The sequence below is a fragment of the Chenopodium album genome, chromosome 14 (assembly GCF_948465745.1).
Source record: "Chenopodium album chromosome 14, dcCheAlbu1.1, whole genome shotgun sequence".
Lineage (NCBI taxonomy): Eukaryota > Viridiplantae > Streptophyta > Magnoliopsida > Caryophyllales > Amaranthaceae > Chenopodium > Chenopodium album.
Genome location: NC_137847.1, coordinates 24,325,583 through 24,339,635, shown reverse-complemented (window position 1 = coordinate 24,339,635; position 14,053 = coordinate 24,325,583). Strand labels below are relative to the sequence as shown.

The window sequence follows — 14,053 nt, the reverse complement described above, 5'->3', positions numbered from 1 at the left end:
CCCCACATTGATGTTTTGGTTGATAACACTGCTGGGCACGCCATGTTCTCATTCATGGACGGATTCTCAGGATACAATCAGATACTCATGTCAGAAGAGGACATGTCCAAAAATTCTTTTATTACCCCATGGGGAACCTTTTGTTATAGAGCAATGCCCTTTGGATTAAAGAATGCTGAGGCCACCTATCAACGGGCTGCAACGACGATTTTGCATGATCTCATCCATGATATTGTGGAGGTCTATGTTGATGACATGATTGTCAAAAGTCATGATCATGAGATGCACATTGATGCCTTAAAATCATTCTTTGACAGAATTAGGAAATACAATATGAGACTGAATCCTCAAAAATGTGTATTTGGAGTAACTTTAGGAAAACTTCTAGGCTTCGTTGTGAGTCAAGAAGTAATTAAAATCGACTCTGACAAGGTAAAGGCCACACAAGAGCTTCCTCCACCAAGAACGGAAAAGGAGATTCGGGGATTTCTTGGTAGAATCCAATATATTAGTAGGTTCATATCACAATTGACAACCTGGTGTAAACCTATATTCAAGTTACTTAAGAAAAATGTTCCTACAAAATGGAATGACGAATGTCAGGCTTCATTCGATTCAATAAAAGAATACCATTCCAATCCTCCAGTTTTAATGCCACTGAAGCCGGGGTAGCCCTTGATATTATATCTTACTGTCACGGAAATGACCATGGGAGCTCTTTTGGCACAATATCAAGAGGGTACAAGAAAGGAAATAGCTATCTACTACCTCAGCAAAAAGTTCCTTGAGTATGAAACTAGATACACTCCTTTGGAAAGAGCTTGCATTGCCCTTATTTACGCAACGAAGAAGCTTCGACTTTATCTGCAAGCACATACTACTTATGTAGTTTTGAGGTTAGATCCAATCAAGTACATTTTTGAGAAGCCAATCTTGAGTGAAAGAATAGCAAGATGGCATGCGATATTGTCAGAATTTGAAATTCAGTGTGTGAATCAAAAGTCTGTCCAAGGGAGGGCTATATCTGAAGCTTTGGCTGATGGACCTATATCAGGTGATGAATTTGATGATGATTTTCCAGATGAACATATCTTCTGTCTTAGTACGTCATAATGGAAGATGTATTTCGACGGAGCCTCTAACAGAAAGGGCAATGGTTCGAGAATATTATTATTTGATCCTTACGGAGTACATATTCCCTTCGCTGTGAAGCTTCGTTTCCCAATGACAAATAACACGACTGAGTATGAAGCTTGCATATATGGAATCAAAGCAACATTAGTAACCGGTGCAAAAAATCTCACGGTATACGGTGATTCTTATCTCTTAATCTCCCAGACTATTGGAGCTTGGAAAGTTTGGGATGAAAGGTTGCAAATGTACACGGAGCATCTTCAACAATTTATCCCATTCTTTGAAGAAATATAGTTCAAACATCTCCCTCGCGAGCAAAACAGCTTCACCGATGCTTTGGCAAATTTTGCAGTAAATTTGACTTGGGACGATGATGTAAAGGTACATTCGGTGACGATTGTAGAAAAAGAAAGTCCAGTGGTTAATTTTGAACCAATAATTGCTCTATTAACCCAAGAAGATAATGAGGATGCTTGGTATACTGATGTTAAGAAGTATTTAATCGATGGAGAATATCCTGAAGGAAGTCACAAGAAGGATCAATTGGCTATTCGAAGGCTAGCTTCTCATTTCACAATATTAAAAGGTTTGTTGTATCATAAATATTTCAATGGAAACTTGCAATTATGCATCGATGGGGAACAGACACAAAGGATCATGGAAGAAGTACATGGGGGAGAATGTGGGCCTCATATGAATGGAAGGATGCTTGCTCGGAAGATTCTTCGATCAGGGTATTACTGGACCACTTTGGAAAGTGATTACATCCATTTTGTACGAATATGTAAAAAATGTCAGCTATTTGCAAATCTTAATAATATGCCGCCTGTTAGCTTGAATAATTTTACTTCGCCATGGCCCTTTTCCTGCTGGGGCATAGATATCATTGGGCAAATACATCCGAATGCCTCGAACGGGCATCAATATATATTGGTTGCTGTTGATTATTTTTCAAAATGGGTAGAGGCATCATCATATTCAAAACTAGGGGCAAAACAAGTTTCAAAATATGTGATCAACAACATTATATGTCGGTATGGGGTAACTTTTGAAATTATCTCCGACAATGGTTCACAATTTGAAGGCCATCTTAAAGAAACCCTTGAGAAGTACAAAATCAGGCATCACCAATCATCGCCATATCGTCCTCAAACCAATGGAGGTGTTGAAGCAGCTAACAAAACCATCAAGACGATAATCACCAAGATGACGGATAGGGCTCAAGAATGGCCTGATAAACTGCCTTATGCACTGTGGGGATGTAGAATTTCTATTCAAACGCCAACTGGGACTACTCCATATTCTTTGGTATATTGAATGGATCCACTTCTTCCAATCGAAACAGAGATTCAATCGCTTGGCGTAATGAATAAAAGCGAGATATCTGAAGAACAATGGTTTAAAGAACGACACGATGAACTTTCTTTAGCAAGTGAACGAAGAATTCACATATAAAAACGTTTATCAGTTTATCACATTTAAGAATTCACATTTTAGAACCTTTTTATTATATTTATATTAGAGTCTAATTTAATTACAGTTTCCTTTAATTTATCAGTTTAAGTGTTGTAAAACAGATTAAGTAGTTTGTTACATATAAAACGAAAGAATTTAATATCAAGATTCTCATTATTACCAAAATCTTGATATTTACCTTTTAAATCCTTGAATTTTAATTTATTTACTTTTTTTATTTACAAATTAACCCCTTTATTTTCCTATAAATACCCCCTAATTTTCTCATTTTAGGACACCAAAAATTTCCTACAAATTCTCTCTCTAAAAATTCTCTCTAAAAAATTCTCATCTAATATTTTGCTTTAGTTAAAATCTCTCTAATTTAGCTTTTTAAGTTATTAGCTTATAAAAAGCATCATGTAATTAAGTTGTTATTTTTATTTTTATTTTTATTTAAGTATTGTTATTATCTTCAATTCCTATAAAAATATCTCAAGTTCAAGTATTGTTGTTATTTTCATCTTTGTTAAAAAAATTAGTTAATTATTTAAGTATTCCTATTCTATATTAAAACCAAAAAACAAAAAAGTTTATTTCTTAAGATTTAGTTTTATTTTTCAAGTTTATTTTCTATAATCAAAAATCAAAAAAAGTTCATTAGCTTTATTTTGAATTAATTTCTTTTAATATCTCAAAATTCCAAAAAAAAATCACTTAGTCTCTTTCATTGCATTTTCATTAAGGAGTTATCATCTTTTCATCCTTGATAAACAATAGAGGTTATCCAAAAAATTGCTACATCTAGCTCAAGGTATTATCTTTATTCCTTTCTTAATTTCCTTAATTATTATTACTATGCTAACTAATGTGTTTGTTTCCATGTAATGATACCAGTAGGGGTAATGATGATATTAGGTGATAAATTAGCCCTAAATCTTTGATTACTCCAAATTAGAAATCCAAGCATATCGATGAGGTGATAGGTTATCTTAAAGTGAGCTTAAAGACCTAAGGAATTAAGAGTTTATGTAAAGGATGTTCAAGAGTGAAGAGTTACTTACCATGTCCCAAAGATGGCCTATGAACAACCCTTATGTCCAGAAGCAGTTCTATTTCTGTAGCTCAAGTGATAGAACTTTTCAAGAGCTTTCCAACCGTATCTCCCAATAATTTTTTCGATTTTTCTATGATTTTTAATGATTTTTTTAGTTTAAGTTATCAAAGAGATGAAAAGGCACGTTTTTTCTCTTAATTGCTTTTTAAATTTGTATTAATTTATTTTTAAGAAACTAATGGTATCATGGAACCTATATTACACTATATTATGTATTTTTCATTTATAGAACTTTAATTATTAAGAGTCTTAAATGCTTTAATTTTATTTAAGAGATGACTTTAGAAATAAGAGTTTTAACAAACTTTATTTTCTTTACTTTAAGACGATTTTAGAAATAAAATCTTTTATAATTTTGTGAGCCTTCTTACTTCAAACCCCTTTGTAACACAAAAATGAATAATAACTTGCTTGTTTGTTTTAATAACAATTAATGATAGTTAATATAAGGTTATGGCCTCATTTCCAAGCATGAGGTTAAGATTAATTATTTAGTTGTATAAGGTTGTAACAATTGTCCATCTCCATAAAAATAAGCTTATATCCCATTATAACTACCCGATGGATTAATTGACAATCGGATATGATTAAATAGTTTATTGTTCCCTTTTATTTGGAAGTAAGGCGTTGACAGGTGTCATGTTTTACTTGGTCAATTCCATTAAGCCTAAACACATAACCCTTAAAGCCTTACAAAAATTACCCTTGAGTGTTTTTAAACCCAAAGTGAGATTATACAGTGAACCCTTACCGTTTGACTCCAAAAAATACCTTGACCCACTAAAAGTCGTCAATTGGGACGCATTTGTTAAATTGTCTTGTTCAAAAGACATTTTCGGTAATCACTAATCGGGGTGATTTTCCTCAACCAAGGTGTTTCATTTTACTTTTATGAGTGAATCCGTCAAAGATCACTAAAACCCCACTTGCAAAAATGACATTTAGGTCAACTACCCAAATTAAAAACCCAATGGAATTGGTTATTTAAAACATGGCATCCGTTCGAACTACGAAGGTTTTGATCCGTAAGTGAATTCAAAATCTCACTATGATCGGTACGTAGTGCAACTTTGGTGCTCAAACCTACCTTATATTAATTTTTTTTAATGTGATTAACATGTCTTAAAACTTGATTTTTAACAACGCATTAATAAGAGCCCGTTCCTTAGAACGGAAGGGAAGACGAGTTCCAGACGTTCGATTCTCTTAACCTAAACCCTGAACCCTGTGCCTTATTTTCTTTTTATGGAGTTAGCAGTTGATTTTTATTTAGTTTTATTTCTTAAAATTGACTGTTTTAAAATCCGTCCTTATTCGGATAAAAATAAGGTGGCGACTATAAGTTTTTAATTATAGGTCTTATCAGACACTTAAGTGGAACCTTTATAGACTAATCTTTGTCCACTAAAAACCAGGTACCACAGATTTATGAGGAAATTGTGGAGTGGCAGAGGGTGATAACTAACCATCTAGTCCTAGAGAAGAAGCTAATGAGGGCTGAAATTGCCAATTAGAAACAAGAGGTTTGCATGCTGCAAGATCAGAAAAAAATTGGTTTCACAAAATGAGAAATTGAGCCAGAAGCTGAAGTGCACATCTATGTATGGTTGTTCCCCGCCAAAACAGGATATTGTTTTGTAAATTTTTATGCTGCAATTGCCATGATGATATTAGTTGTAGCAAAGCTTTTGGCTGCCTAAGACGTTGTAGTTAGGTTATGCACAAGCAGGTTACTGTCACTAATTTATTATATTGTATTGTAAAGAGGCAATAAACTATGTATGTGTGCAATTTGGTTGTAAACACTTACTAATAGGTGAAAATGAAATGATTTACTTAGTAAACATGTGCACATTGTGATTGATAATGTTGTCCTATCATTCATCAACAACCAAAAGACCAAGTGCTTAATTACATATTTCATTGTTTGGTAAGAACAACAAATTAAAAGTTACTGAATTAACCATTGTTTTAGTCATCTAGCTACATATACACCCTTAGCAATTAAATAACATTATGCCTACATCACAAAAATCCAACAACCTGAACTATGTCTAACTTATCAAGTCTTCCAATGTTGCCTTTTGTTCTTTAACTTGATAGGTAGCTTTGGTTTTGGAGCTGCTTTTGACTTTTCCTTTGAACCAGCTTTGGAGGTGTGTTAAATTGAAGCCTCAACACATGTTTTGGAAGACCCATCTTGACTGCAATGAAGAGCAGCATGTGCCTCAACTGCTTGAATTGTTGGGTTTGTTGTGGGTCATATGCTTGCAAGTGCCAAAATTATAACCAATTCAGTTTATTGTAAAAATTAAAGAGTGGTTATTTGTAAAGAAAACAAATGCAAGTATAGCTAACCTTTCTAAGATTCATGTCCAATTTCTTTTTTCTTTGAGCTACTGCCCAATCATCAGTAGCATAAGGCCTACCACCTTTGTTTACTTCCTAAGGTGGAAGAGGAGGGTTCTTGCATTTGTTTTTGTAGTGCCCCGGTACCCCACAAATAGAACACTTTTGTTTTTTAGCCCTTTTGACAAACCTAGACTCTTCCTCTTCTCCTTCTTATTTTCTTCTCTTTTTCAAAGATGGCCTCCCTGGCATTTTCTTGGTCAAGGGTGGCAGGGCTGGACCATGTAAGACTTCTCCCATTGCTTCATTTCAGGCATGGGTTTGATGGTTGGTGTATAAGCTTGCAGGTATTTTTCCTTGGTATATAACTCATGGACAAAGTCTTAAGGCCTTAGCCTTTTCTTAACTATGCAAGGCCATGCGTGAGGATAGGGAATGCCTGTCAACTCCCAGTTAAAGCTTGTTCATATGTTGTTATTCAAATTGATAACAAATATGTCACTTTGGTAATCCACCTCCCATACATATTGCCTAGATGGGACTATAGTGTAGTGGGATGCATAACTTCCTATCCATTTAAAAACTTTGCTCACATATATGGCATAAACCTCCCATCATGCCCTTGAATTTCTTCCCATTTCTCTACATTTCTTCTCATTACATATCTTCTGATCTATTCGAGACATGTAATGATAGGCTTGTCTCTTGCCTCCCTTAGAATAGCATTAAAAGTCTCACAAAGATTATTCAGAAGCATGTTTGATTTAGATGATATCCTAAATGCATGTCTGGCCCAATGCTCAAGAGGGATTGCATTCAAATAATTGTATGAATCCTCATCTAACAGTCTTATGCATGCCAATTCACCCTCAAAATCAACCTATTTACACAAATAAAAACCAACTACATGAAAACTACAACTAACAGTACTTATTTGTTTCAGAATACAGGGAAGATTAATGCTCCTTTAAATTTGTCCCCATTGAACTTCAGCTTCAAATTAGACCATATATGTCTAGCACAGAACCTCACCTCGACCTTAGGAGCTACTGCAGCAATAGCATCTATTAAGTCCTACAAATACAATACAAAAGCAAACTTAGTTAATTAACACATGTAACAGTTATGAATACGTAATTAATTAAATGTAGATATATAGAACAAACGTTACCTTCTGCCTATCTGACATTAGTGTCAAACCTTTTCCCTGTTCTAAACCAAAATCATTCATCACCAATTCAAAGAACCATGTCCAACTGTCTTGGTTCTCAGCTTAAACCGCAGCCCATGCAACAGGAACATGTTATTATTCCCATCTTTGATGACAGCTACCAAGATCATGCCTAGAAATGCTCCTTTTAGGTGACAACCATCTACACCCAACAATGATCTACACCCATTCTTGAACCCCATCAGTTTCCCATGTTTCTTATCCCACGGACAAAACTTGCATCTATTCCTACAATAAGCAGTTACTCTAAAGCTACTGTTATGCAATAAGTAATAGTCATAGTTGTTCTCAATACTATGATCCCTAATTTCCTTCCGCACTTCAAACCCATTTAGGAACTTAAGGCCTAAAGTGAAATCTACTTCAGGATTGAATATTGGATAAGGATCCACCTCATCATCTTATCCTTGCAGACTCCTCAACTCCTCAGAATCATAATCAATCTCTACAACATATTGCCTGGATTGAACTCCCCCTTAGTGAACTGATTTGCATCTTCTTTACCTTTTGCCTTGTTCTCAAATGGACCCTCTTCATATAAGTCATCACCCAGTACCCCACCATTATCAAGATCTGAGTAGTCAGAATCTATAGACCATTCCCCTTCACAACTATCATCAGACCCCACACCTTCACAAACTACTACTTTCTCCTTTCCTTTGGCTGTTGTTTTCTTCCCTTTCTTCCCCTTTTCTATTGAGATACCTTCTTTACCTTTTTCTTTATTGCTACAGTTTTCCTTCTAGATGTTCCCTTGCCAGATAGGGATAAAGATGTAGGGTTAGGGTCGTTGATAATGTGAGATACAGGTTGAAGGGTAGGTTGAGATGTAGAGGGGATGTTATGAGTGGAATCAATAGAGTTGGGCTGGGGTGAACTGTAGGAGTTTATAGGTACGAATGCGAAAAACATGAATCATATTCATATAGCACCTAAACCCAAGATCATGCATAAAACATAAAGAATTAGAATTCATACCTTTGAAGCGTGATTCCACAAGTGATCGAGCAAGAACAAAGGGAGATAAAGAACCTCAAGCGTGATTCCTCTACTTGGTCCACGGGCACAGATTAAAACCTCCACTAATGCTAGTTAGTTGCAATTGAACCCTTTAATTGACCTTCTATAGAGAAGAGCGAGCAACGAACCACCACGAACCACCACACGCGCCACCAAGGGTGGCCTGCCGTACGGACGAGGGGAGGAGAGAGATAGCCATGAGATAGAGAGAGGAATTAGGGTTTTGGGATTGGTTGCCTTGATGTCAAAATACACTGTGTGTGAATTATAACTGCTTGCAAGCAACCCTTGGCATGGATCTTATTTATAGATCTCATCTCTAAATAAAAGCCCATGTCAAAAGCCTAAAACCTAATTCCAATCTAACTATGCTAGCCCAATCCATTTCATGATTAGTTAATTGCTCATGAGGCCCATAAATGGGCCTCTAACTTGCTTAACCCAATACCCTTGTGTGTGACCTCATAGGATCCATTCTAGCGGGCTTTGGACTATTAAACTAGCCCAAAGATCATCTCTCATAGTCTAGCAATAGATGATGACGCCCCAAGAGAATGAACTTATTAACTCCATAATAGTGAGCCTTGATATATCTAGTAATTGCACTTATCGAAGACACAACTCCTTCAATCTCCCACTTGTCTGAGACAAGTGCGCAACATTCAAATTCCTTAAGTCAATGTGTGTCAATTTGATAATATGATTGCATCTCATGTCGTGATCATATTAGTCTACAAATCTTTTCTTGAAAAACTGAGTAAGATTCACAGAACAAATTATTACTATGTAATGCATTTGAGCACGGCCATCATTTGTATTTAATAGGCAGACTCAATCCAATCTTGTGGCAACCAAATCTCCCACTCAACCCGGGAAACACCCTTTATAATCTCCAGTTACGGGCAGACGTTTGAGTGTACCACAGCCATAACATCCATTGAATGAAATCAACGTTCCACTCATGTCAAAGGAATCCACTAATATATCCGGAAGCTCTATACTTGAACTTCAAAGTAGGTCTATAGTTCGATCGTGCATCATTCATGCATATCCATGTGATTGACCGAGCTTGACTACGCTCCTATAGCCCATGAAACAGAGCTATCCAATCAATCTTACATGCTAGTCCATTAATTGAAATCATTTATGTCTAGTTTAATGATTCCGAACTAGGAATTGAAATAATATATGGATTTTGTTCACCTGTGGGGTTTCATTCACCAGGTCATTAAATAATTAACCTGATGAACCCATCAATCTATAATTATTTTGGACATTTTATTTAATATTGAAACCACAATTAAATAAGATTGAAACTTTGTTTCAATTGATAAACATAATTCTGCAAGTTGATGTATTACTTATGTAATATGCTTTCTCAAAACATATACAACTTAAATTACATAACTTGCTTCAATCCTAGAATCGTTAGTATGACTCTCATACCTTGATCATGAAAGGGGTTTATTAAGTAGAGTTCATGAGACATTCTCACAAACACGAATTTTGCAATTTCTAAATTTTATAACAATATTCACCTCCATACACTAAGAATTTTCCTTTGCCCCTTTCGCAAGGAACTTAGGAATTTCTAGTTTGTATTCCAACGTTACATTGGATTACGATTGAATAGACGAGTATAGTCCATGACATGCATGATGCATCCTTTGCATATTACATAAGGATCATCACTCAAAACCTTAATTTCATCAACCTTTCTCAAAGTATTGAACCATTAAGAAATGTGCCATGTTAAATGGGATTGAAACTCCTTTCAATATAATGTTGAACCTTATAAGAATCTTATCAATATAAGCTTCTTAACTAAGCTCAAACATACTTCAAAACCTATCTCTATAGATCTTGAATCCCAACTGTACTCATCTTCCTCTTCTAGGTTTTCATACAAAATGCATTACCCACCACTTGACTCTTCAAGCAATGAATAATGGCTCTTTATACTAGACCAAGAAGAATGTATAGCTCCTACTAAACACCTTGTATACACAAGACCTTTTCTTCATTTTATGAGAATATCAAACGATTTGATTAACTCACAAAATTAAGAACATTAATCAACTCCATGATGCTAACTTCAATCCATTAAAGGATCTTTTATGTATCCTTAGGATTATTGGATTTTCAAAATCATTCTGATTATATCATATACAAATCTTCTTTCATGAACCATTTCAAGAACGTGCTTTGAAATCCATTTACCGAATCTCATAAGGTAGAAATCATTAAAATATCTTTAATAGATCTTTGCAACATGACTAATGTAAAGGTTTCATCGTAGTCATAGTCATACTATGAATTAGTTAGAAGACATTTTTCTTTCTTGTTTGTTTTGCTTATAATGGGTCTCACCCAATTAGGCAAATTAATCAAGTGTCATACACTTGCTTACAGACTAAGAATCTATTTCAGATTTCCTGGTTTTTAAACCACTTGGAGTTATCACTTGTCACATCATCTTTATTACTTGCATAATCATCATGTTCTAAAATAAATATTTTAGAACTCTTAGTCAATATGAAATCATATTTCTTTGGCTAAGTTTTACACATGCTAGTCATCATAGTGGGTTTTTATGCAACAATTGAACCTCATACAACAACTTTGTTTAGCTTTCAATGAGAAACGACAATAGAGGATGTGCACTTGGAATGTATTACCTTCGACACATGGTTATTATTCCCATTACACATAATGAGACCATGCGTTGTCACTTGTAACATGAGGTGAATCATGCTCATATTGTTGCTTTGATTCAATTACTTCTCAAATTTCTTCAAGATTTTCGAAATCACTTTTCTTGAACTCTTTCAAGGCTCCCAAACTTTTCGAGATTCTTATACTCCCACTTGCCTTTTGAAGAGGCATATTCAGCATTGGGTGAACCAACCATGGTTTGAACCATGTTTGTTTGTTGCTTTTCTCAAACTCTTACGAAATTTATACTACTCCCACTTAACCTTTTGGAATAATTTCCATAAGGGCACCTACTTGAGCAACAAACATTTTGTGCTAAGTATGGTTTTTGTAGTAGTACCCTGTGCTCCGTATAGGAATCGATCGTGCATTAAACGATTTAATACAACTTTTATTCCTTGCTTTGTAGAAAGACTTTATAAGAACTTTTCTTATTTATATCACATATGAAACCTTTACTACATTTTGATTTGACCTATGTATCTTTGTTTAGTTTTGTAGCTTATCTTAAAAGTATATCCCTTCAACAATGGTTGGAACATAGGTAATTTTCATCCATTATCAAAATATATCTTATATATATTGATAGCTCCCTTCATAAACACTTCATAAGGTTTTCTTTCGGAGTTTGTTGTAAAACGATTTCACAACTCTTGGATGTTTGTCAAGGTATTGGCTTAAATTCTCATGATTACGATCATATCGCAATACTTTGAATATATTGCCAAGTAAATGTCTTGACTGAAATTTTCACAATTACAATCATATTGTAATGTAATCATTATCTTGTCAAGTTGATATTGAACTTCATACCGAACCTTTTGAACTTTTCAATATTTTCATACTTATGCTTTAACTAAGCACAAGTAGTGATCGTATCACAAATGAAGTTTCATTGTTCGTCTCTAGTCTTTGAACCTTTGGTTTTCTTACATCGATATGTATTCGATCTTGGGTTCACATCATCATTTCTATAAATGGTGACTTTGTCAAAACTTTTCAAATTAGAATGATAATTAGATATACCAATGGATTCATAATCCAATGATATTGAAAGTCCACCCATTTGGATCTTCCGCATGCAATGTTCATTTTTCATTCGAATTAATTGACATATTAGAGACAATTTATACATATATAGAAATGGTTTTAATTATTTCTATCATATAGAATTTTAAACCTATTTAGCAATTCAAAACACATTTTGACTCAATGAAGCATAAAATAACATTTATTCTACGTTTTTGAATCTTCGATGCTTAGTCATTACTAACATTGAATGGTGTTTTGATAATGGCAAGAATGTACATTTATTTAATTCTAGCCAATAACAAGGTGAGGTGAAATATAGGTTCTACATGTAAAGTTGCAACTTTTGCTTCCAAACTTGTAGATTCTACTTGTGAAGTAGCAACATTTGCTTCTAAGCTTGTAGATTTATTTCTCCTTTAGCCATAACTTCTTCCTTTAGTTCAACCACATTGTGAAATGAGTGATCTTAACAAGACATCTTATGTCCAAGAAGTATCAATATGCTAAATCAATTTCTATAAGATACTTCGTAAATTGGAACATTTCAATTCTTTTACCTTCCAACTATATGAGGTAGTTTCTAATCAATTGGAATTGGTCCATTTAATTGGAAACATTTGTTGTTCATAACAACTTTTAGTAGTTTAGGTTTGAGAAGTAGCAACTTGTTTGCATTTCTTAGCCTATAACTTCTTAATGCAATCCTCATGTATTCCTAAACCTTTCCCATTTGAGCCACTTAGAACACTTCTGATCTCTTAGGTTTAAAATGATGCTTTGCTTAACTACTTTAAGCACATTTTCATGATTTTGCTAAGTCTATTCAATCATTATTCATATTAGAGTTTAATCAACTATTTAACTCTATATGAAATGGATGAAGAATAATGTCATTTGATCAACTTTTGATCATAGAGATTTCCAATCACTTTCTTATATTCAATCATATTGAAGATAAGAGATTTTATTGAACTTTTATACTTGTCTTTTAGAGGGTTTGTACCTCCCATCTCATTATATCTCTTGAAACATTTTTCAAAATGAAGATGTGTTGGCATTTTACTCAAACATTTTGAATAAAACCAAACTTAGACATTTGACATGGGTTTAAAACTTGCCTTTTAGAACCATCATAGCAAAATTGGAATATAGGTTTATGGATTACCTTTTAACCTTTTGAGAACGTTTCTCAACTTTATTTTCAATCGAGGAGATTATATATGATAATAAAATTAGAACGACATGTTACTTGTAAGTAAACGCAAAATTCAATTATGTTTAATAAAATTTAAAGTACAATAAACGATTTAAATTGGTAACTTTAAAGCATTTATTCAATTTTAATTGATCCCTATCGAATAAAATGATTCCAAGACCCTTTATTTGTGTAATAGTTGACCGGACTGAGGCCCTACCATCAAGCATTACATTTTCAAGGTGAATAAACTCTTTACTTATTACAACTCTTTGTAATTCTTGGTTGAATAATTAATCATCACATGTTTAATTATTACACTTAGCTTCAAGGTTCTAAACGCTTTAGGTAACCTTGTTGAGTACAACCAATTAAATGTGTAGAACGTGATCTACCCCAAATTACCTACGATAACAAGTGACACTCTGCTGAGGCCGACCCATCACTCATGATCTAAGGATTCTTGGGTATTCAATTGGAAAAGCAACCTCAATATTACTGGGACCTAGATTCATTTATGTTGTAATTATTTAGTGAACTCTAACGCATCATCAATCAACATAAAATAAATCTAACATGCATAATCTACTAATGCATAAATAAAACATGACATAGTATGGCCCCTTAATCCTAAGAAAACTAATAAAGCAGAAAGATGCTCCCACTTGAATCTTCATGGATCTCATCCACCTTATTCCTTTGGGCCTCCACTCCATTGGCTTCTTGGATCAACTGCAACCTATAATATTACTCTATTCTATCTACTACTTAAATAAAATAAAATAAAATAAAAATACTTAACGGT

General features: G+C 34.1%; 1 protein-coding gene across 1 annotated transcript; it reads left to right on the top strand.

Moving 5' to 3' along the window:
- Positions 1-702: 702 nt before the first annotated feature.
- LOC145577923 (uncharacterized) lies at positions 703-5,220 on the top strand. The gene is made up of 4 exons (XM_081635341.1): positions 703-1,102; positions 1,487-1,891; positions 2,219-2,442; positions 5,122-5,220. The coding sequence occupies exons 1-4, from the start codon at positions 703-705 to the stop codon at positions 5,218-5,220; spliced, it is 1,128 nt and encodes a 375-aa protein (XP_081491467.1).
- The last annotated feature ends 8,833 nt before the right edge of the window (positions 5,221-14,053 follow it).